Source organism: Gopherus flavomarginatus, chromosome 8 (assembly GCF_025201925.1).
Source record: "Gopherus flavomarginatus isolate rGopFla2 chromosome 8, rGopFla2.mat.asm, whole genome shotgun sequence".
Classification (NCBI taxonomy): Eukaryota; Metazoa; Chordata; order Testudines; family Testudinidae; genus Gopherus; species Gopherus flavomarginatus.
Window position 1 is genome coordinate 5,132,906 of NC_066624.1, and position 21,997 is coordinate 5,154,902.

Consider the following 21,997-nt stretch of genomic DNA (forward strand, 5'->3'; position numbering starts at 1 on the left):
CTCTTTGCAGCACACGATATTAAGACACTGTGATTGTCATTAACCAATTGAAGTTGATACAATACTTGGTTAGTCATTTTGCTGTGAGAATTCTATCTACACACTAAATATGTCCCTGTCAGACAGTTTCAATAGGACTATATAGTACTAGAGTAAATGAAACAATGAATTCACACTAGTGTCACACTTTTGGGTGATGCTGATTGATTACTAACTGGGCTCCTGAACCACTGAGTATCACTGAGCTAGATAATATTTAGTCCTGCATCAGTGGAGAGGACTGGACCAGATGACCTACTGCAGTCCCTTCCAGTTCTCCATTTCTGTTATTCCAGGATGGTTCATGCCCTTATCTCCCCTTGAAGTTAAGCTAAAGTAATAACGTGACTATTCCTACAAAGACTCATGATGTAAATTAGTATCCAGGGCAGCTCTCACCTAAGTACTTCAACTTCACCAGCTTTTGTGCAATCACTTCTAAATAACTTCTCATCTCTACATGGTCTTTTCCTGCCCCCTCTATACATAAACTGAGAGGTAACCCATTATATGCAGGGGGGGAAGAAGGTTTAATTTCCAAAATGTTCTTTTACACAGCTCGAGGCATGGTATATAGAGCTTTCATAAATAACGTACGAGTTTTGTGAAAGAACCAAGCACAGTCATACTGGGCCCTAGATAAGGAACATCCAGCTTTTCTTTCAAAGGAGACAGATGATATTTACATAGGAGGTCAAAGAGAGAACTTGTTTCTTTTCCAGCATGAGACAAAACGGAAATGTATAAATTCTTCCAAACTATAAAAATCAAAGCTGAACTTCAGTTCCTTGCAAAACAAAAATCAAGTATATTTGTTTAACACATGTCTATAGAGGGCCTTGGCTATGTTGCTATACATATTCAAGTCATTACCAAAGTAGTGGCAAGGTTTATTTCCGTATTACTTTAAAGTGGGAGTCCTGGACATGTGAATTTTCTCTTGCTGGATGTTATCTGTCTATACTGAATTATCTTGCTACATTTGTCTGTTACATGTATTTATAAAAAAAATTACAAAAATGTTTTATGATTTACAGTTATGGTGCAAAAAATGTCTATAATTGATTCCACAGTTAAGAAGAACTTATACCCCATATACTAGTTGTTGTCAGCAATTGAGAATGAATTACTTCTCCGTCTAAACTTAATGTATTTATTTCATAGTTTTTAGTGATGGAACTTCAAAGTGCATCTTAAATGACAAGCCTTCCATAAACTCTGATCATGCTGGTATTTATACATAAAATGTTACGTAGTAACCTCTGTACTTACAGCAATGGAATAAACAAATGAACCTTTCCGAATGAACAGTTTGCTTTTATAGTGATCAAACACTGATGTGAACATGAATTTAAAATAACAAATGTTGCTTTAATATGTCTGTTGTACAGTAGATGTAGATATAAAAGTTTCTTCAAAATAATTTCACAGCTATCACTAAACATTCCATAGCTGTAACAGAAGCACCTAAGAGTCCTGTCGTTTATTTATAGTTATACATAGTTAAAATATATTACACTTTTGAAAGTATTTTAAATCACTGAATAGCTTTTCTAGCATCTTAATGCGTCACATGAGAGTAAAAGGCAGTCCACATTCATGATGTAAATATATAGTAAGATAAGGTTGGGGTTGTTTTTTTTACATTTAATTACGTCATTACTCATGTCCTCAAGATAACCATGGTGATGAGACCTGAAAGATGAGAAATGAAGAACAGTTTAATTTAATGGAATAAAACATTCAAAGTAGAGGTTTAACTGGCCTATCACAGGCCAGAAAACAAGGTAAGAGAGCATAAATCTACAGAGTGAAATTTTACATCTATTTCACTTAAAATATTTTATAGGAATAACTTTCAAATATTACTCAACAGAAGTTTGGCTTAATCGGAATCAATGTTTGTTTAAAATGTTACTTCTAAAGAACTAATCATGTCTAGATCATCCAGTCTGAAGAGATCCAGAGACTTCAGTGCCAGAAGCGATGCACATTCAGAGAACAATTAGGGATCAGATTGTCTGGAAATTAACGCATTGTTGCTAGTTAAATGCTGTGCAGGGACTGTCTCACTCTGCATGTGCAGTACTTAGGACAATGAGGCACTGATCTTGGGTGAGGCCTTTAGGTGCTTTTCTAATAGAAATGTGCTGGCACCACCTAAACGAAATAACTGAAATGTTGTTTTCATTTCAGCTCACTGCATTTAACAGCACCTTTCTTTCGAGACAGTCATGTGGCTGGCTTGACTTCCTGTCGTCACTCACACAGTGCAGGAAGTTCCCTCAGACTCTTCCCCAGCACTCATCAGAGTGTGCAACCAGCAGCAGAGCGACAGTGAACGGGGAGGTGCCTAATGCGTTTGGCACTGTTGCTCTTGCATCTGTCCCTGCCTCCACTGCCAAAGGCCTTCCCCTATCAGCAGGGAGCAGATTTAAGAGAAGTGTCAAACTTGCCTCTTTACAAACAGGTTCTCTATTACTAATCATGCAACCTTCAACGGCCCCGGTACTAACGCTGAACTGATGATGACTACACTTGAACCTGAAATGAACCTATCCCGGTTGGCAGATTGAGTGATTTATTTTGCTTGACCCTACTTTTCTGACTATCCCAGGTTCTGAAACAGAGAATATATTAGAGTCCGACCTGCAAGCGCAGAGCACCTAATGCTGCACTTGGTGAACACTGTACTGTTCAGTAGTAATTGACAGATGGTGGAGACAGCTGAGTCCAAAGGCAGCTAAACAAAGAGCTGCAAGTAACAGTGCTCCATGAACCAAAAACCTATCAATGTAATGGCTTCCTGAGGAGCCCAAGGCAGCTTCTTCCCCGCTCCTGGCATGGAATGGGAAGTGGAGAGGGGGGCAGACTGCCGGGAGCCTAGCAGGAGCTGCCAGCAGAGCTAAGAGACCGGGCACTCAGCTTCACACACTGCCCCTCTTACGTCTGTGGAAGTGCTCCTGGTGACATGCACCACCAACCCAAGGAGGGTAGTGTGGACATACACCACCACAGTAATTGCTGTAAGTCAACCTAATATAGGTCGATTTATGTTTCTAGTGTAAACATATCCTCTGGCAGGTATTAGCATAGAAAGTTATGACTACCAGAACTGGAAAGAACCTGAGCTTATCTAACTCATTTCACAACACCAAACACTGGGTTTATTAAATAGTGCATAATAGCCACTTATGCCATGTGTCAGGGGACCATGTAAAGCATTTAACTAAAATAAGTGACTATAAACTAAAAGCAAAGATGCTTTTCTCTTTCCCACCTAGTTACTACAGGTATAAGCCTGAGAAGAGAAGATGCACCATCCTCTCTCCGTGGCAACAGATGTACACTTTGGACAAACAAGCAAAGTGCATTCCAGACTAGAAATCTCTTCACTTCTGGGAGAACACACAGTCATTGGATTTTTAAATCTTGAGAGGATTAGCTCAAGCACCTTATCTGATCAGCTGCTGTAATGGTACAGAGGGGAAAGAGACCAGGACCCAAACCACATTAAAACCAAACACCTTAAATTGTATCCAGAAGCAAGGAAGTTAATGCAGCTGTCTGAAAAATCATGTATTGTCCCATTTCTAGCACTGCATTTTGCACCTGCTATAGCTTTGGAGTGGTTTTCAAGAACAGAGCATATTGCAATCATCCAGAAGTTACAAAGTCAAGAATTATTGGATGTAGATCTGAAAAACAATCACCACAGCCTCACATGAAGATGTTTTTGGCTACTGACACCGGGAGAGTTAAAATGCACACCCACAATACAGACTTGGACAAAGGGTGAATAAACCACCTCTAGAAGGCGCAGGGTCCACCACTCAACTGAGTTGTTCCCCACCATCCTACCAGCATCACCTCAATCGGATCTAGCCTAAGTTTCAGGCTGCTCATTCTCATTTTAGTCCTGATCTCAGCCAGGCAATAGGAAAGCAGAGCGCGAGTCCAATGCCACCTTCCCTTGAGTCAACATTGGTTGCTGATGAGTAACGCAAGGCGCTCGCTCCATGAGATAAGATGCTGCCTTCTCCTGCCATTTTGAGGAGCAAGTCACAGGTTTGGGAATCAGACACAGGTATTGTCCCTTCCATTCACCTTTAAAGTGCAGTTCTGTTTCTTATTATTAAAAGCTGGGGTAAACGGAGGCAGCTCTTCACATTAGATCTCTTCTGGGTTAGAGGGGATGAAGAGAAGGAATTTCCAATATCAATAAATAAGATGACTGAATTACAATTTTACAGTGTAGAAGTCCTGGCAAAGAATCCATAGGAAACAGCAATGTATTCCAATAGCTTTCTTTAAGCAATGAGGTGGAGTAAATGCCTATATAGGTTCCTGTTCTGAGGGTCAAATAAGACACGTGTCCAGAACACTTCTATTGCTAATGGTGAGGGCTCCCGTCTCAACACCAGCAAGTACTACTATGACCTTTTATGTTAAGTACAAGTGGGGATGGAACAGAATGAAATTAGTCTTGACTCTGGCCCCGATACATGGAAGTACATCTTCTCATCAAGCCAGTAGGGATGCTCACAGAAGTTCCTTTGATCAACACTGACTCCAGTAGAGACTAGAAAAAAGCTGTTTAAAAAACCCTTTTCAAAACACTTACCTAAAACATAAGCAGCCACTAACTTTTGATTCACACTTAAATGGAGGTAGAGAGGCACCAAGGATTCCACTTCCCCCAGTGTCGGCAGCATTAGTGCTCCAATGCATACTATTCCCAGGAAGACTGTTAGTAAACTAGGTCCCGATGAGGCAGATCTGTTTTCTGAAAAATAAAATGGCATTCATTGCAATGAAAGTCTGCAGCACTTCAACGTTAAATGTTCTGCATTCTGGAAAAACGTTTATAGTGCACGTGTGTGAGAGGCTGCATTTGTCATGCCCCTATGGTCATCTACACTCTGCCCATTTCTCCAACTCTGCTGGGATTAATTTTAACATTTCAAATCACCAGCTCACTTTCAAACATCGTTTTTCGTAAAGGAAGACAATTACAAACACGTTTCCTTCTTTTCCCTATCTCCAGTGCTGAACTCACACTACTGGGAGGTGCAGGATCTTTGATCTCATGACACGATTATGGTCTAATAGCCCATGATATCGCTGGAGAGTTGGGAATCCATACATTCCACTGATGTAAGGCATTTGTTTCCAGCGCTGGTATATTTGGATATCAACCGTAATCACATGATGATTACACAAGAGCTGTTTTGAACATGTTTTAGAAAATGTTGTTGCTTATGATCCTCTCTCCTCTTGATGCCTGTCGAGTTAGGCTCATGGGGATAAGGCAGCCCGGCTTACAGACTTGGAGTGATGAGAAATAATACCAAAATATTCTTAAAAATTCCTCCTAAAACATTTTACAGTTGTTCCTGAAAAATGTGTAGTATAAAGAAAACACATGGTGTAATATAAGAGGATGACCTGCACCGCATGTTCAAAGCTCTCTCTGCAGCACATTTAACTCAAACGTGCTAATAAAACCTTTCAACAGTGGGACATTATGTAGTTTCTTTTTGGTGAATGATGCTGGATTAATATCACAGGGAAGACAAAGGTACAGTGAATTTATTATTTATATAGGGTCGTACAAAGGTGCTATCTTCCTAAAAAATACTGTACGATAACTCAATAATAAGGCTCTCTTATGGTTTAAGACAAAGGAATAAACACTATCCCTCGTGTTCTATAGAAGCAATCTAGGTTAGCCTGGTTTTCTACAACACTTCTCTTCCCTCAGAAGAACTGTAAATATTACGTTTTGTTAAGCTTCTCTTATGACAACCTTGATAACTCTTCACATTACCAGTAAAAATGATGCTTGATTATGGTAAGAACCTCAGATGTCTGCCTCACTTTAATCATTTTGTTCCTCCCCGAAGCTAAGTACCAGAAAACAAAGTCAAATGTCAATTATTGCTTGAGCAATCAATTAATATGCAGATTCTAAACTAACAAAACCAAGTACACCTATAGATATGGCTCTCCCCTCATGGAAAAAATCTTATATTTTCAATGTAACAGTGAATTAAAGAAATTGTTATTGAATATAAAATTATTCAAAACCCATATCAGTTTAAAGGGAAAGGCATAAATAAATAATGTACAGAACTGGTTGGACTCCCGGCTGCAAGTAGGAGTTGGTCTTGGCTAGGACAAAAGGGGCTAGCTAACATGCACCACTGAAAATTCTAGTGCAGCAAATTGCAATTAGCATCTGCTAGTTGACAAACTGAATCTGCCTAGATTAGCTTCCCTTAGGCTTCAACTTGACCAGCTCATACATCTTCACTAGAGCTGCACAATATGCCAGCTAACAGATTCTTAGAGAAACCACCACTGTTTCCACTTATCTAGACGTACCAGAGAAGATGAAGCAGAAATGGCCAGGTCTTTTTATTTTTTTCTTTATAATCGTTTACATATAGCCAGGAGGTTGTGACTATTTCTTTCAGGTGAGGACCTTGCAATTGTCATCGATGTCTGCAATATGCGCTATATGGAGCTACACTTTAAAGCCGTCCAGAAATGCAAGCTGGCGCAGAATGCAGCACACACTTGGTAAGTGAAGTATCTTACATCAAACATATTAAACCAGCACACTGTGATCTGTACTGGCTGCCTATTGGTTTCTGAATGAAGTTTAAGGTGCTGACATTGACTTACAACACCCTAAATGTTTTAGGAGCTGAGAGACTGCCTCTCTCTGTATGCTACTATGTCTGAGACCAGCAGAAGCCCTGAGCTGCAGCCATGCTGGTATAAGCGAGAGGGGTCTGTTGGCTGGATATTCTCAGTGAGGGCTCTCCAGCATTGCCATCACTCCCCTACTTGGTCCTGGATCAAATGCCTTCAGGGTACATTGCAAACTCCTCTTTTTCCCAGGCGTTTCTGGGTGGGAAGGTGCTGAAAAGGGTGGGGGCGGATTGGAGCTTGGAAGCTGCCCAACTTGCTGTTGGTGGATTATACTGAATTTTACTGCTGCACTTGCAGGGTATTCGTTGTGACGTATTGCTCAGTTATGTTCGGGGACCTATGGGCTAAAACTCCCCAAGCACCCCCTGTTCTACAGCTGTGGAGGCTGCTCCCTGGTCTGAGGCAGATGCTTGGAATGTGGCTTCACAGCACTGCCCAAGCCCATCCGTTCCCCAGCGGTGAAGTCTGACAGCTCATTATTATAGACATGGCAATGGGATGTTTCAGCAATGCTTGGGCACGTGCCAAGCACACAGACTTCATTCCCTGGCTTATTAGGGCACAGGCTCTTCCATGGCTGACAGTCAGCAAGGAAAGAATATTTAAAGGGGCTGCACAGCCTGAAGACGTCTCCCTTTATTTACAGCTCCAGAACAGAGCTTAGCCAGGGATAGGCAGCAGGCTCCCTTAGGCCAAAAAAGTCCCCCCCTTCTCAATTGCGATCAAGGGAGAGAGTAGAATTGGCATGTCCCCATCCCTGCCCCCCCGAATAGAGTGCCAGCTTAAAGAAGCCCCCCCAACCCTAAACGGGTAGGATCCCTGACAACTGCCCCTTTTCAGTGCTCAGGGTAGAAGAGGCCCCACCCCTGCATAAAAGGTTTGGATTTTAATCTAAAATCCCAGCACTGTCTTCCTCCCCTGATGGACCTGCACCTGCACTGTGGCTATCTAACACCATTGATCCAGTAGGGGACAGTGATTCAGCCACTAGAGCCCATTTTCTAACAAAACACAAGGTCCAATGTTGCCAAAAGACGAGAATACAGACAAGAATAGAACCCCATTCTTGGCACACCTTACTGGTTGTAGTACAGTAGGTAACTGTTCAAAGGCTCTAGAAACACGTATTACCCTCCCCCACTTTTTTTAACGAGTTATTGGTATGTTGGAGTCTGAAAGATCTTCACACACAATCTTTAGAGCCATTAGCATTTAGCCAAGTTTTATACCTAGGTTTCTGAAGTATGGATTCAAAGCATACATGAAAATGGCTCCTGTTTTCTAAACTGATTTTGCAGTTCTCGGAGGCATGCCAGCAATGCTGGTCCCATTTTAACCCTACCAATCAGATGTTCTTAGTTTGCAGGCTTGCATACTCGTTATACTGTTCCTCTGCTCTGTCTGCTCCATTCTTGTTAGCAAATATGCAATGGTAACAAACTAGATTCTTACGCATCACATTTCAGAAAAGATGTGGACAAACTGGAGAACGTCCAGAGGAGAGCAATGAAAATTCTTAAAGGTCTAGAAAACATGAACTATGAAGAAAGATTGAAAAAATTGGGTTTGTTTAGTCTGGAGAAGAGGAGAGACATGACAATAGTTTTAAAGTACATAAAAGGTTGTTGCAAGAAGGAGGGTGAAAAATTGTTCTTGTTAACCTCTGAAAATAGGACGAGAAGCAATGGGGTTAAATTGAAGCAAGAGAGGTTTAGGTTGGACATTAGGAAAAATTTCCTAACTGTCAGAGAAGTTAAGCCCTGGAACAAATTGCCTAGGGAGGTTGTGGAATCTCCATCACTGGAGATTTTTAAGAGCAGGTTAGACAAACACCTGTCAGGGATGGTCTGGATAATTTTGAGTCCTGCCATGAGTGCAGGGGACTGGACTAGATGACCTGTTGAGGTCCCTTCCAGTCCCTTCTATAATTCTATGCAAAGTTACCTAGGGTAGGATTCACAAGCGGGACTTACTCATTCTCTCTCTGGGCCACTGTATAGTTAATTATTTATACAAAGTGGGCAGCTTCAATAGGAGAGATCTGTCCCACAGCAGAGTCATTATGGAATTCTCTTGGAAAGTGGGAGACCCAAGTTCAAATCCCTGCTCCATATCATGTGGGGAGAACTTGAATCCAGGTCTCTCGCATCCTGAGCATTCTAACCACTGGGATAAAGGTTGTAAGGGGGACCCTGCCCTCACCATTTTGTTTAGGTTTAGACATGCCCTAAGCCAGTTGTTCCCAACCTTTCCAGACTACTGAACCCCTTTTAGGAGTCTGATTTGTACTGTACCCCAAGTTTTACCTGACTTAAACTACTTGCTTACAAAAATCAGACATAAACAATACAAAAGTGTCACAGCACACTGTTACTGAAAAATTGCTTATTGTCTCATTTTGTCTGTGTGAAATTTTAGTTTGTATTGTCTTCGCTAGTGCTTTTTAGGTAGCCTATTGTAAAACTAGGCAAATATCTAGAGGTGTTGATGTACCCCCTGGAAGAGCTCTGCATACCCCCAGGGGTACAGAACCACTGCCCGACGCACACCTATCAGATTAGGCCCTGAAGGCAAGGAAGCAGGGGAATCCCTATTTTGTGAATCCTGCTGGGGCACAGGAGACTTAGGCACACATCTGCTGGGCAGTGTCAGTACTTTAATGGTGGAAACATAGGAGCCATGGGATTCTAGGCACCTCTACAGGGCTAGGTGGCAGCTATGCGGGGCTTTTGTGCAAGCCAGTGGTGCCTAAATGTTAGACTTAGAAGACAACAAAACAATCAATGAATTAACAAGCCTTCTCACCTTACCACTCCTAATCTGCAAGAGCTCATGCTTCAGCCATGGCTGTTGGTACATCACCTACTCTCTGTACTAGTGCCTGTGCATAGTAGATATTTGTAACTCCACTTTTCTGTACCTTTCAGAGGTAAAAACATGGCACACAAGAAGGCGTGCCATGTGTGGAAAGTGTTTGGCTGTATCTGCTGCTAGTCAGAGCGTGGAGGATTAAAGTTCTGAGACAGACAAAAATACATTTGGAGACCCACTTTGAGAGAACAAATTAGTCTCCAAGGGCATGGTCCTGCAATCCTTTTGTAGCCACATCTCCTGCTGAAGTCAGTGGGAATTTGCTTGTGTAGTAGGATTGGACCCTTAAAAGACACATTACTCAAATGAACAAAACTCTGGATAGCCCATGTAACTTTTAGGGGCACCTGGTAGTTTACAGCTCTCTCATTTGACTGAAGAGGACATAAGCAAGACAGCAATAGGGTGGGCTCTGGAGCACCATAACCACTCTTAACAATAACCAGTGCACTCTTACAAGAAAGTCTAAATTAACTCCATTTTTACTATCTTCCTTATAGTTTAACCTCTTTCCAGTCATTTCAGCTGTACCAAACGGTTTGAGCCAGAAGAGGGCTAGGTAAGACTTTAAACTACCTGGTTGACACAAAGTCTGCTCAAAAAAGACACTTTCAGCCAGGTGTTCTTTTATTCTTTTTTCCTCTTCTTCCTTTTGCTGTTGCTCTTTTGCAGATGGAAGTAGTGTAGCAATGACTTCTTTTCGCCCTAATGCTTTCCTCTGGCTTTGTTCAGACACTTGGAGACGGAATTTGTCTATCACGCCATAGTGACAAGACCGAACGTCTCTGTGACGAATCACACTGTAGAGTTAAAAAAAAAATAGTGTATGCATGTTCTTTTAGAAGCTAAAATAACGATATTCACAATCACAAAAGTATTAGGGGCATCTTCAAAAGCAAAAACCAACCACTCAGAGTTTCAGTTACATATGTAGTTACATTTCGCAGATCTTTTCACTGCTCTGTGGATACATCTCTTACATTCTGTTTAGAAACCTGCAACTGACTTGTATGGATAGACCCCTGCATCTATGCAGAGCCCCTTTCAAGAGATTCATCTGCATGGTTTCAACTGCACGGCTGGGGTCAGGATACTTATATTATACCCACGACCACTATCTGAGCACCCAAAATGATGCAGTTCTGCAGTACTTCATGTCAACTTTCACACAGGACCAACAAAGAGCCAAGCTTAACTAAATCCCGTCCGTACTCTCTTCTATGAACAGCAGTTTGTTCACTTGGGTCTTCGCTAAAACAGCAAGGAGTCTGGTGGCACCTTAAAATAAATCTGTTAGTCTTTAAGGTGCCACCGGACTCCTTATTGTTTTTGTGGATACAGACTAACATGGCTACCCCCTGATACTTGGGTCTTCATTGTAGTTATAAATAATTACGAAAATGAATGCGTACCTAGTTTTAAAATCCAACAATATTTAGCCACCATAATGGGTACTGTAACTGTTTTTTCCCAAAATGCAAATTATTTACTTGAATGGCCATAAAAACCTTTTGAGAGATATTAAGTGCTACTAAGAGAAAATCCATATTTAAGCTGGTTAGCTTCAGGAAATGTGCAGTCTAACAAGTTTCAGAGCAGAGCAAGCTGCAAACTCTTAAGAATAAAGGTTTCTAACTACACTGGCATTGGGTAGTGCCATTTCAACACTGTTCCAGGAAACTTATCACTTCAGCATTAAATTACTGCACAAACCCCCCCCATGATGTCTGCATTATGGACTGAAATTTAAGAAACTGGATTTTATGATTGTCAAGGCTTTTTCCCCCACTTTGAACTTTAGAGTACAAATGTGGGGACCTGCATGAACATTTCTAAGCTTAATTGCTAGCTTAGATCTGGTAACACAGCCACCACCCAGAATTTCAGTGTCTGGGGCACTTTCTGTCCCCCATTAACTTTCCCCTCCCTGGGTTGCCTTGAGAGACTTCACCAATTCCCTGGTGAACACAGATCCAAACCCCTTGGACCTTAAAACAAGGAGAAATTTACCATCCTCCTCCTTTCCCCCACCAATCCCCGGTGAGTCCAGATCCAAGCCCCTTGGATCTTAAAACGAGGAAAAATCAATCAGGTTCTTAAAAAAGAAAGCTTTAATTAAAGAAAGAAAAGGTAAAAATCATCTCTGTAAAATCAGGATGGAAAATACTTTACAGGGTACTCTGATTCATATAGCCCAGAGGAAACCCCCTCTAGCCTTAGATTCAAAGTTACAGCAAACAGAGGTAAAAATCCTTCCAGCAAAAAGAAACATTTACAAGTTGAGAAAACAAACATAAGACTAACACGCCTTGCCTGGCTGATTACTTACAAGTTTGAAACATGAGAGACTGATTCAGAAAGATTTGGAGAGCCTGGATGTATGGTCTGGTCCCTTTTAGTCCCAAGAGCGAACAACAACAACACAAAAAGCACAAACAAAGACTTCCCTCCACCAAGATTTGAAAGTATCTTGTCCCCCTATTGGTCCTCTATTCAGGTGTCAGCCAGGTTTACTGAACTTCTTAACCCTTTACAGGTAAAAGAGACATTAACCTTTACCTATGTGTTTATGACAATGATCACAGTAAGATACCTAGTATTTTAATAACAAGCCTTTGTGGGTATGCCTAAAATTAACTTGTAGTTTAAGTAGGGCTTTCAAAAGGGAACAGAGAATGACAAAGGTTTGAAATACATCAGCCTGTAAACCATATGCTTATTGAACATAGGAGCTTCTTCGTAACCTTAGAAGCAAATAAGTTTGGCCATGATGGAGTTTCATCAAGTAAATTTATTTCACCTGTGCCCAGGCAACTGTCATTTGGTGAAGAGTGGGCTCTGTCTTGAGTAGATCAATGAGCAACAAAGGTTTGACCCTGCAGTCCTTACTCAGGCATGCACTTTTGCTTATGTCAGAGCTGCAGCATCAAGCCTTTGATTTCAAGACTTCTTGTGTTGCTTTAAATTCTTTTCTATCATTAGTACCATGCTTCTACGCATCAGTCTAAGCACAGAATTATGTAAAGATTCTGTTTGACCATACCCAGTTACTGTCAAGCAAACAGATGTTTCTCTACAGACCCATATAAAAAGATACATTCTCCTGTTTCTTACTGGAGAGCACTGCATAATTAGAAGCTCTGTAGAATATTGGTTTATCTGGCAAAGGGCCATACGTATATAGCACAGTTCATATCCTAACCTCACAGCAATAAACATAGTTCCAAGAACGTTACCCATACTGAGACAACATCCCCCAAAACGGGGTTGGGTATTTGCTGCTGAAAAAATATTCTTGGAGACCTAACTAAGGAAACTAATATTTTCTGAGATGGACTCAAAGATATTCAATCAAAATTCCATAAAGATCAGATAGAGACCAGAATGACTCACTGAATTACAGTAATAGAAACATTCCATGCACTGGTATGTGTTGATCATTTTTGTGCCTTTAACAGGATTGCTATCCCTACCCGCTGATGCTTTCTAATGGGAAATGCTAGTTGGTTACTTCCTTGAAATCCCAATCACTCCTGATGAGGCCAGTGCCACAGTACCAGATTGGTGCCTCATATTAGAGTTGTGTCATTTGCTCTGCAGAGAACCAAGAGTTCATTACAAGTAGGTCTTTCGTTAATGGCATTTATTGGCCAGAAAATATAAAGAATGCTTTTTGGGGTAACTAAATGCTTAATCAGAAAACTCAATTTCCTTTTTATTTGTATTTATTTTGGATACTTCATGCTCACAAGGCACACACTGCAGCCTTGAAGTCATGTAGATAAGCATGAAGCTAACACAGAGAAGCTGAAACATGTCAGGCTATTTTGAATTAAATGAATATTTACCAATTTTTTCTGCTCCGAATTACAGCAGTCAATACTGAGAAATCATGGTTAAAGCAAAAAACTAGAAGCCTTATTTAACATTTGGGGATTTCGAAGGTAACACTTAACTGCCCATCAGCCCTTCTCTGCGAGTGAGTTCGGGTCAAGGAAGGAGAAGAGAGATTTAAAAAATGGTAGGCAAAGGTATCTTCACTGAACAGGCAGCAGAAGTATCCTCACTATGTTATACGGCCCACTGAATGCATGCATGTTAGAATTTCACAGATTCTCACTTTGCCAATCTGTAAATAATTCTCACCCAAAAAAACCCAAGCCTGGTGATCTCATCCATCTTAGCAAAAAACCTTAGATTATAGCAAAGTATTCTAGTGTGGTTCATATTAGTACGACTTACTTTTAAAACTATGCCATAGAATCTATTTATTTGCACTCTATTATTGTTTATTCATATTTACACAAGTAAAAAGAGGCACCTATCTAATGCCCCTGTCATAAATTACAAAAATGGGAGGAAGAGCCAATAGAACGAGAATCTGTGATATTGTTAAAACGAGTACTGTACGCTAGCCAAAATAATTTTACAACTTACACTTTGGGATTCAGTGTCCTTGAGTCACTCTTTACTTTTCCTGCTAATTCATAAAATTTAGCAACATACAGTGTGTCTCTGCTCATTAATACACCTCTACCCTGATATAATGCTGTCCTCGGGAACCAAAAAAATCTTAACTGTGTTATAGGTGAAACCGCATTATATCAAATTTGCTTTGATCCGCCAGAGTGCACAGCCCCCCCAGAGCGCTGCTTTACCGTTATATCAGAATTCATGTGATATCAGGTCACGTTATATCAGGGTAGAGGTGTATAACTGAGGTTTTACCCGATTAAAGCAGGAATTTACTTTATATAGTTAAGTATTTAATTTTCTCCAGCTAATTTAGAATTACCAAGCAACTTGCGTAAGCACTAAGGTATTTTAATGTTTAACAAAATGTGAATGATGTAGTGGGCCCAGAGGTTAGTATTTTCTGTAGTGTAGTTTAAAATGTGCCTTTTAAATACTAGCTGAGGTTTAGACATACAATTAGCTGATGTAGTTATTCAAATCTTCAGCAGTTAAGGAGAACTGAGCTATTTTTACTTACATATCAACACAACACTGAGGCTTCACTGCACCTGCGGCGTCGACAACGACATATTTATTTGGAGTTGTACAAAGAACTGAAATGAAAAGGACATGGGTGGTTACATGGTATAATCCAGCAGCAGTACAAATTTTAACAAACAACCAGAGTGTGGTAAAAGACAAATCTGAATTTTTGCCTAACGCTACAGTTTTCATAACTTATGTTTGTTACATAAACTACAGGTAGACTGATAAAGGAAACCTCAAATGAAACTGAACCTAGGAAACCCACCTTTGAATTTTAAGGCAAACTCATAGGGGTTATATAGAGTCAACACCTGCTTGTGTGTTGACTGGTCATCTGCATAAAATATAAGCTCTGTAGGAAACACAAACACAGGAAGATTTCCTTCCACTAACTCTGGCTGTCTTTTTTGTTGCTGCATTGGCACCGAATCCTTCCTGCTGCTTCTTCTGCTCTTACGATTTTGTATCCCAAACAGACTTCTGGTTTGGAATCATTTAAGAATTCCAACGCATTTTGGCAATTCTGCAGAAGAAAGGAAATGGAATGATGATTGTGTTTTGTTTTTGCAAATCCATAGAACCTAATCAGACAGCAGATGATACATAGATACAGCACTTGACATTTGGTTTTGAGCTTGTTTATAATTATTTTAAGTGCCTTCAGAAATGTTTAAGCTAACATAACTCTACTCATCTTTGACGTTTTGTTTTCACCCATTTTAAAAACTGCAATGAAGTAAGTAAATATGCTTTCCTTTCATTATTACTATTTGTATACCTGCAGTGCAGGGGTAGGCAACCCATGGCATGCGTGCCGAAAGTGGCATGCGAGTTGATTTTCAGTGGCACTCACACTGCCTGGGTCCTGGCCACCAGTCCAGGGGGCTCTGCATTTTAATTTAATTTTAAATGAAGCTCCTTTAACATTTTAAAACCCTTATTTACTTTACATACAACAACAGTTATATATTATAGACTTATAGAAAGAGACCTTCTAAAAACGTTAAAATGTATTACTGGCACGTGGATCCTTAATTTAGAGTGACTAAATGAAGACTCGGCACAGCACTTCTGAAAGGTTGCCGACCCCTGCTAACTATTCTTGCCTCAGTCACGGACCAGGACCCCATGGTGCTAAGGGCTCTACAAACACAGAACAAAAAGACAATCCCTGCAGCAAAGAGCTTATAACCTGAATATAAGACGAGACAACAGGTGGATCAAGGCAGACAGACAGGAGAGTACAAGGAAACAATGAGACAATATTGGTCAGCATGAATTCACATCAGCAGCCTAACTGAAATATCCCAAGGTACAGTACAATATATTATGTATATCATGTTTGTATGAGAGCCAGGTCACAGTGCAAAGATTCAGAACAACAGAATCAGGAAGACCTTTATTCTTTGTCTAATTGCACCTCTGAAGTCTGATCATAATAGTATTTCAGTGTAAAGCCAGTGAATTAAAAATCAAGTAGGATGTATAAGATATTTGTCATTCAATAGTACAGGGTAGGTTTTGGATTTTTCAATCACATGTACTGAAGCTAAGTTTGTAGTTATTATTTAAGTTGATATTAAGAATGATTGTTTTCCCCAGTGTGTAACAAAAATATCTTTTTCCTCCTCCAGATTTTTCAAGTTCATTTCAGAAATCTCAGTCCAGATAAAACAAAAAACAAAACCCCACAATCTGTTCATATCACACTCCCAAATGTAATTTATAAGATAAAAATAAGGCTCCAATCCTGCAAATATGTATACAGATGCTTGCCTTTATGCACTAAGTAATTCCATTGTAGTGAACAAGCCTATTCACAGTGCATGATGTTATGCAGGTGTTTAAGTCTTTGCAGGATTGTGACCTAAAATAGTATTTCACTATGTTTTCTACAGGCTAATAGTCCCAGGAGGACACCAAGAGTCTGACTGGAGACTCTTAGGCTGGGCGTATGCTAGGAAATGTTAATTTTAAAAAATCCCACTTGTGCTGTCACCCATGGAGATGAGGCTCCTAGTGGTTTCCAGCATTTTACCACCACATTGACTAAACCTGTTACTCATGTGCAGCCTTACTGGTGGTTGCACGAGTGGTAATTTTGTTTCTAGAATTCCCTAGTGCAGACACAGCTCTAACGCTATGGATGGTAAATAAATGCCTATTTTTCTGTTTTAAATCATGAAATTACATTTCAAAGTGCCAATATTTTATATCAGAGCTAATTTTCACAAAATTTCAGCTTTTGATACCTAAACATCCAAAAGGGCCTAAAATCACTAGTGCACACTCTACCCAATATACAAAATTTAGTTCTGGTTCAAGATGTAAAAACTTTAAAAATTAATTAATATATATTTTTAAAAAATTCTCTAGGAGTAGGTGCATATTGTCCTCCCAAAGACTAACTACTTTATTCCAGTATCTTTTTTCCTAAAATCCAATCTCCTTTCAGAACCCAAGATTACTTTCTAGTAGACTAGAATGCTAATTATATTCTTTTGATAGCAAATCCCTGATGATCATATTCCTGACTGATGTTCTATTTCTTTTTCAAAACACTTTTTAAATAGGCTACATATCAGCAAATGGCCATTTAGATTCTGTGCTCTTCTCAGAATTTTGGTAAATACTTTTTGTTCCAGAAAAGATAAATAAGCTCTGCAATTATTTTTCACAGCAAGTCTAATTAGTGGGACTTGAGCATCTCAATGTGCTATTGCTAAATAATATTCACAGTTTCATTTAAACACAAGAACTGTATCAGGGTCTATCTTGAAAGAATGCCAGCTCACAGGAATACAAAACTGTTTTCAAATAAACTATTTCTTACAGGCAATAGAAGAAAAGAGAATTAGGAAAAGCTAATTACAGTGCAATATACAGTAAGCAATTCAGGAACATAAGAAATAAGATACTAAAGCTCTCATTAATATAAAATCTACATATATTAATTTGGCTAAACTGTACAAGATTTTTTTCTAATGATTGTTTTAAACATACTTACTACATTATTGAATAACTAACAGAAAATATATTTTTGGATATTTTGAAATATTTTATTGGATTACTAAAGTTCCAATAAATGTGATTCTTTATTCTTCAATATTACATTTTATTACTGTTTCTTTTTATTTTAACACATACATTGGATTCATTGTAGATTCCCTGATCCTACCTCAACTCCAAATGTCATGTTTTTTTATGTGTTTTTTTTAAATATACATATGCATCATGCTCTTGCTTCTACTGGTCATTAATTGGCTGGGTAAAAAGTTATCATTCAAACTGGTATCAATGGAAAGTAGTAAGTTTTCAGCAATATAAGGGACCAAGCCAAGTGTACTCTAGACTTTAGTGTCATAGCAACATCAGTCAGGAACATGACTTTTTTTGTGACAACACTTTACTGGCAAAAGCCTTTACGATGATAGTTATACCAGCATATAAGTTCTTTTGTTAGTATAACTTATTTTGCTTGCTGAATCAGTATAAACTAAACTAGTAAAAGCACTTTTTATAAGCTACATCTATACTGAAGGGTTTGCTGGTATAATTATAATAATACCTAGGTCATAGTAGATTTCAAAGTGCTTTAGAAAAGAAGTCTATAACCACAAAGCTCATTAGAACCAACGGGACTATTAACAACACACAAAGCTAAGCATGGGCATAAGTCTTTGCAGATCAGGGCCTAAGGCCTCCTGCAAACTAATCCACACAGGTGGACTCCTGCATCTGTATGGAGCCTCAGTGATGTCAAGGAGACTCTGCAGGTGCAGGGATCCACTTGCACACAGGTCATATCATTTTAGCAGAGTTAGCTGTTTTGCCAACAGACTATACAGTATGACAGCTACTCTGCACTGATGACTTTCCAGCTCAGTAAAGGAATCTTCCTCCATAAAGTATCTAAAAGTACACTGCTTGTGTCATGATAGCACTTTTTTGCCAGCATTTCCCTTAGAAACTCCTTTTTACAAGAGGTTTTAACTTGGCAGAGAAAAGCTGGACTAAAATGTAACTTATTTCTCCAAGCACAGAACTTTGATTTTTGGCTACTTTTTAGTTTAATAAAAAAGTGAAAATAAAATCAACAAGTTTTCAAAATTAAGATTCTGTTCTACTCATGTTCTTATAACCAGCTCATCACCATGGTTTCTGAGCACAGTCTATACTCCTTTTTTGTATTCAGGAGTACAAATGGCTTTTTTTAAAAGGGGGAAATTGGGTAAGCAATTTATTCAGAACAATGAGCTACTCTTTAAAAAGACCTTAATATGTACATTACTTTTCTGAGATTTTAAACTGCACATCTCCGATTTAAGAAGTCTTGTTACAATGTAATACATACAAGGCATTGCAATGGAGCTATCATTTACTAGCTCAGTGGTTTTTCAACCCCAGGGGTCCGCAGACTATCTCTAAGATTTTCAAAAGCGTCCGATCTCCATTCAAGATTTTTTTAGGAGTCCACAAACGAAAAAAGGTTGAAAACCACTGTACTAGCTAAATAATACATATTGTAAAAGTCATCCCCATTGATATACTCAAACTGTCAAGTTCCAAAATATGATCAGGATATTGATATGTTTTCATTATGTATATACACAGTAAGACACAGTCTCCTTCAGAATCATTACAGACTAAAAGACCAGTAAGAAACTATTGTCCTTTCAGATTTGTCAAGAAATCCAATAGTTTGAGGTTAAAGTTAAGTATTAAAATTGATTGAGGTGTTGGAATTTCGTTCGATTTGTTTATTTATCAGGGTAATTTTAGATGGCCTTAACATATTCCTACACAATCTACATGTTAAACTTCCTGTAATTACTTGGGAGGGGGAGTTATCTAGTGATTTAGAGTGCAGAATCAGAAGTCAAGACAGCTCGGTTCTACTATTTCTAGCTGTCATTGACTCACTATGTGATCTTGAGCAAATTAGTTAACCTCTCCGTGCCCCAGATTGTTAGTCTATAAAGGCCTCAATTCAGCAAGGTATTGAAGTGTGTATGTTGTCCCATTGAAATCTATGGGGCTACGCGGAAGCATATTTTACAGAAGAGGAGCCAGAATGGTTGTACTACACCTCTAACCCTATATAACGCTGTCCTCGGGAGCCAAAAGATCTTACCGCATTATACGTGAAACCATGTTATACCGAACTTGCTTTGAGCCGCCAGAGTGCGCAGCCCCCTGGAGCACTGCTTTACCACGTTATATTCTAATTAGTGTTATATTGGGTCGCGTTATATTCGGGTCGAGATGTACTATTTACCTACCTCATATGGCACTGTGAAATGCAAGTAATACTTGCAAGGTGCTTTGAGATCTAATAATCTCAGAATATTATCTATTACATCATATGAATGAGATACTAGTAGGATGATTTATTGTGTTCAATTTTATAAGTTTCTATGGGAATTCTTTCACTTGAAAGATATTTTAAATAATGAATGCTAAAAATTATACTTGCATAAAATTAGCTAGGTCACAAAGACAAAAACAAGGAAATTCTAAATAATACTTGTACACAATTTCTGATTCATTCTGGTTTAGTTAGGTAATACAGGATTTTCAATAATGTAAATCAATCTCAACCTGAATTTCCTTATTTTTGTGGTGCTTACAATATTTTTAAATGGAAATATACAGTATTAACATACCCAGTTGTTTTTTCCCAGGTCAGGGAAAGCTGTCAATCAGGAAAAAAGAAATCCAAGCGTCTGTGAGAAACTGATTTTTGAGTTGGGCTAGCTGGGAAAAAAATCCGTTTTTCCTAAACATACTAATGAGACTCAGGCTACGTCTACACTACAGCATAAAATCGAAATTACTAAAACCGGTTTTATAAAACCAATATTATAAAATCGATTTTATGCATCCACAGTAGGGCACATTAATTCGGTGGTGCGTCCATGGTCCTAGGCTACCATCGATTTCCGGAGCGGTGCACTCTGGGTAGCTACAGTAAAAGAATGAGACCCATAACTTCGATTTCCATCCACACTAACCCTAAATCAATATAGTAATATCGATTTTAGGGTTACTCCTCTCGTTGAGGAGTACAGAAATCTATTTTAAGAGCCCTTAAAATCAATTTAAAGTGCCTTGTAGTGTGGACGGGTACAGTGTTAAATCGATTTAACGCTGTTTAAATCGATTTAACTGTGTAGTGTGGACCAGGCCAAAGAGTCCATCTTGGCCAACCCTTGGTGTACCACTGTCCTTAACATTGTTCCTTGACTGTAATGCCTCAGCTGGGGCACCAGAAGGGGAAGTATTGGCACACACTAACTTTTTCAAAATATTTTCCAGCAGTGAGCAGAAAGCTATGGCATAATCGATGCTCCCCTCTCCAGTTCCAGCCCTGCCCTACTTAGTTTCTGAGACTTCCCAGCGTTTGATTTTCGAGATAGGGGCGAACAGAGAGTCAAATATCCTAACCCAGCGGCAGTGCGAGCTGAGGATGAGGGGTTCCAGGGCCCTCTCCCTTGCATGAGGAAGGGGCAGGCTGGGTGACCTCCCAACCCTCTCCTCCTTCGCCCCGGGCAAGTGGCAGCGGGCAGGGAGGCCCGTCCCAGCCTGGCTGCTGCTCTCAGGACCCCGCTGGGCGCACAGCTGTGGCCGGGAGGCTTTGGCTCCCTGGTGGCAGCTCCCAGTCCCGGCTCGGGGCAGCCAGGCTCCGGAGCGCCCCCGCGCGGCGGCTCGGCAGCTGCTCCACGTGAGCGTGTTTACAGCGGCCGGACGAGGCTGCTGTGCCGGGACCTGTCAATAGCGCGGGGGGCTCCGCGGCCAGAGCCCGACCCGGCGCTGCCAAGGGTCCCGGCCCTCTGCACCCGCCGGCGAGACCCGGAGCTGCCGCTGCCCAGCCGCCCCTCGGGAGCGCGGCTCCGCCCGCGGGGAGGGACAGGACCCCCCCGGGGGCCCGGAGCCGCCCTCAGCCCCCAGGCGCACGGACCCGAGCTGCCGCGAGCCCCCTTCGCGCCGCACTCACGGGGATCTCGCCGTCCCCGCCGCCGCGCCCGGCCTGTCAGGGGCCCCGATCCGGCCCCGGGGCTCCCCTGTTGGGGCCGGGGGAGCCGCCGACCCCCCGGCCCTGCCGGCTCCCGCACTCACCCCTCGGGGCCCGCCGGGTCCTGGCTCGCCGGCTGCCTGCGCGGAGCCCCTTTGTCAGCCCCCCCCCGCCTGACACTGCAGGAAGCGTCGTCGCTACGGCTGCCGGGATCGTGGCTGACTCACCCCCCCCTCCGAGTGACGTCATGACCCGCCCACCGCGCGCGCTGCGGCTCGCGCTGCTGTCTCTGACCGTCCGTCTGCCCCGCAGGGCTCGCGCCACCCCCCCCCGTGGGCCTCCGCCCCTGAG

At 40.9% G+C, this 21,997-nt stretch overlaps 1 protein-coding gene across 4 annotated transcripts; it reads right to left on the reverse strand.

Moving 5' to 3' along the window:
- Positions 1-1,178: 1,178 nt before the first annotated feature.
- On the reverse strand, positions 1,179-21,934 carry MOSPD1 (motile sperm domain containing 1). 4 transcript variants are annotated; one of them, XM_050964438.1, is made up of 7 exons: positions 21,751-21,934; positions 20,298-20,326; positions 15,025-15,154; positions 14,624-14,699; positions 10,207-10,430; positions 4,664-4,825; positions 1,179-1,734 (listed from the first exon to the last, which is right to left on the reverse strand). In XM_050964438.1, the coding sequence occupies exons 1-7, from the start codon at positions 21,893-21,895 to the stop codon at positions 1,703-1,705; spliced, it is 798 nt and encodes a 265-aa protein (XP_050820395.1). In that variant the 5' UTR covers positions 21,896-21,934; the 3' UTR covers positions 1,179-1,702. The 4 variants fall into 4 exon arrangements, with proteins under 4 accessions (XP_050820395.1, XP_050820396.1, XP_050820398.1 ...); XM_050964439.1 differs by lacking the exon at positions 20,298-20,326 and having other exon boundaries at positions 14,897-15,154; positions 21,751-21,839; XM_050964441.1 differs by lacking the exons at positions 20,298-20,326; positions 21,751-21,934 and adding an exon at positions 21,629-21,715 and having other exon boundaries at positions 14,897-15,154.
- Positions 21,935-21,997: the final 63 nt, after the last annotated feature.

Coding starts and splice junctions, on each gene's coding strand:
- MOSPD1 (XM_050964438.1), bottom strand. CDS start 21,895: ATGACGTCACTCGGAGGGGGGGGTGAGTCAGCCACGATCCCGGCAGCC. Junction 15,155..20,297: donor ACCTGGGAAAAAACAACTGG/GTATGTTAATAC, acceptor TTTCTTCTGCAG/AATTGCCAAAATGCGTTGGA. Junction 4,826..10,206: donor GCAGACTTTGTGTCAACCAG/GTAGTTTAAAGT, acceptor TTTATTTTTCAG/AAAACAGATCTGCCTCATCG.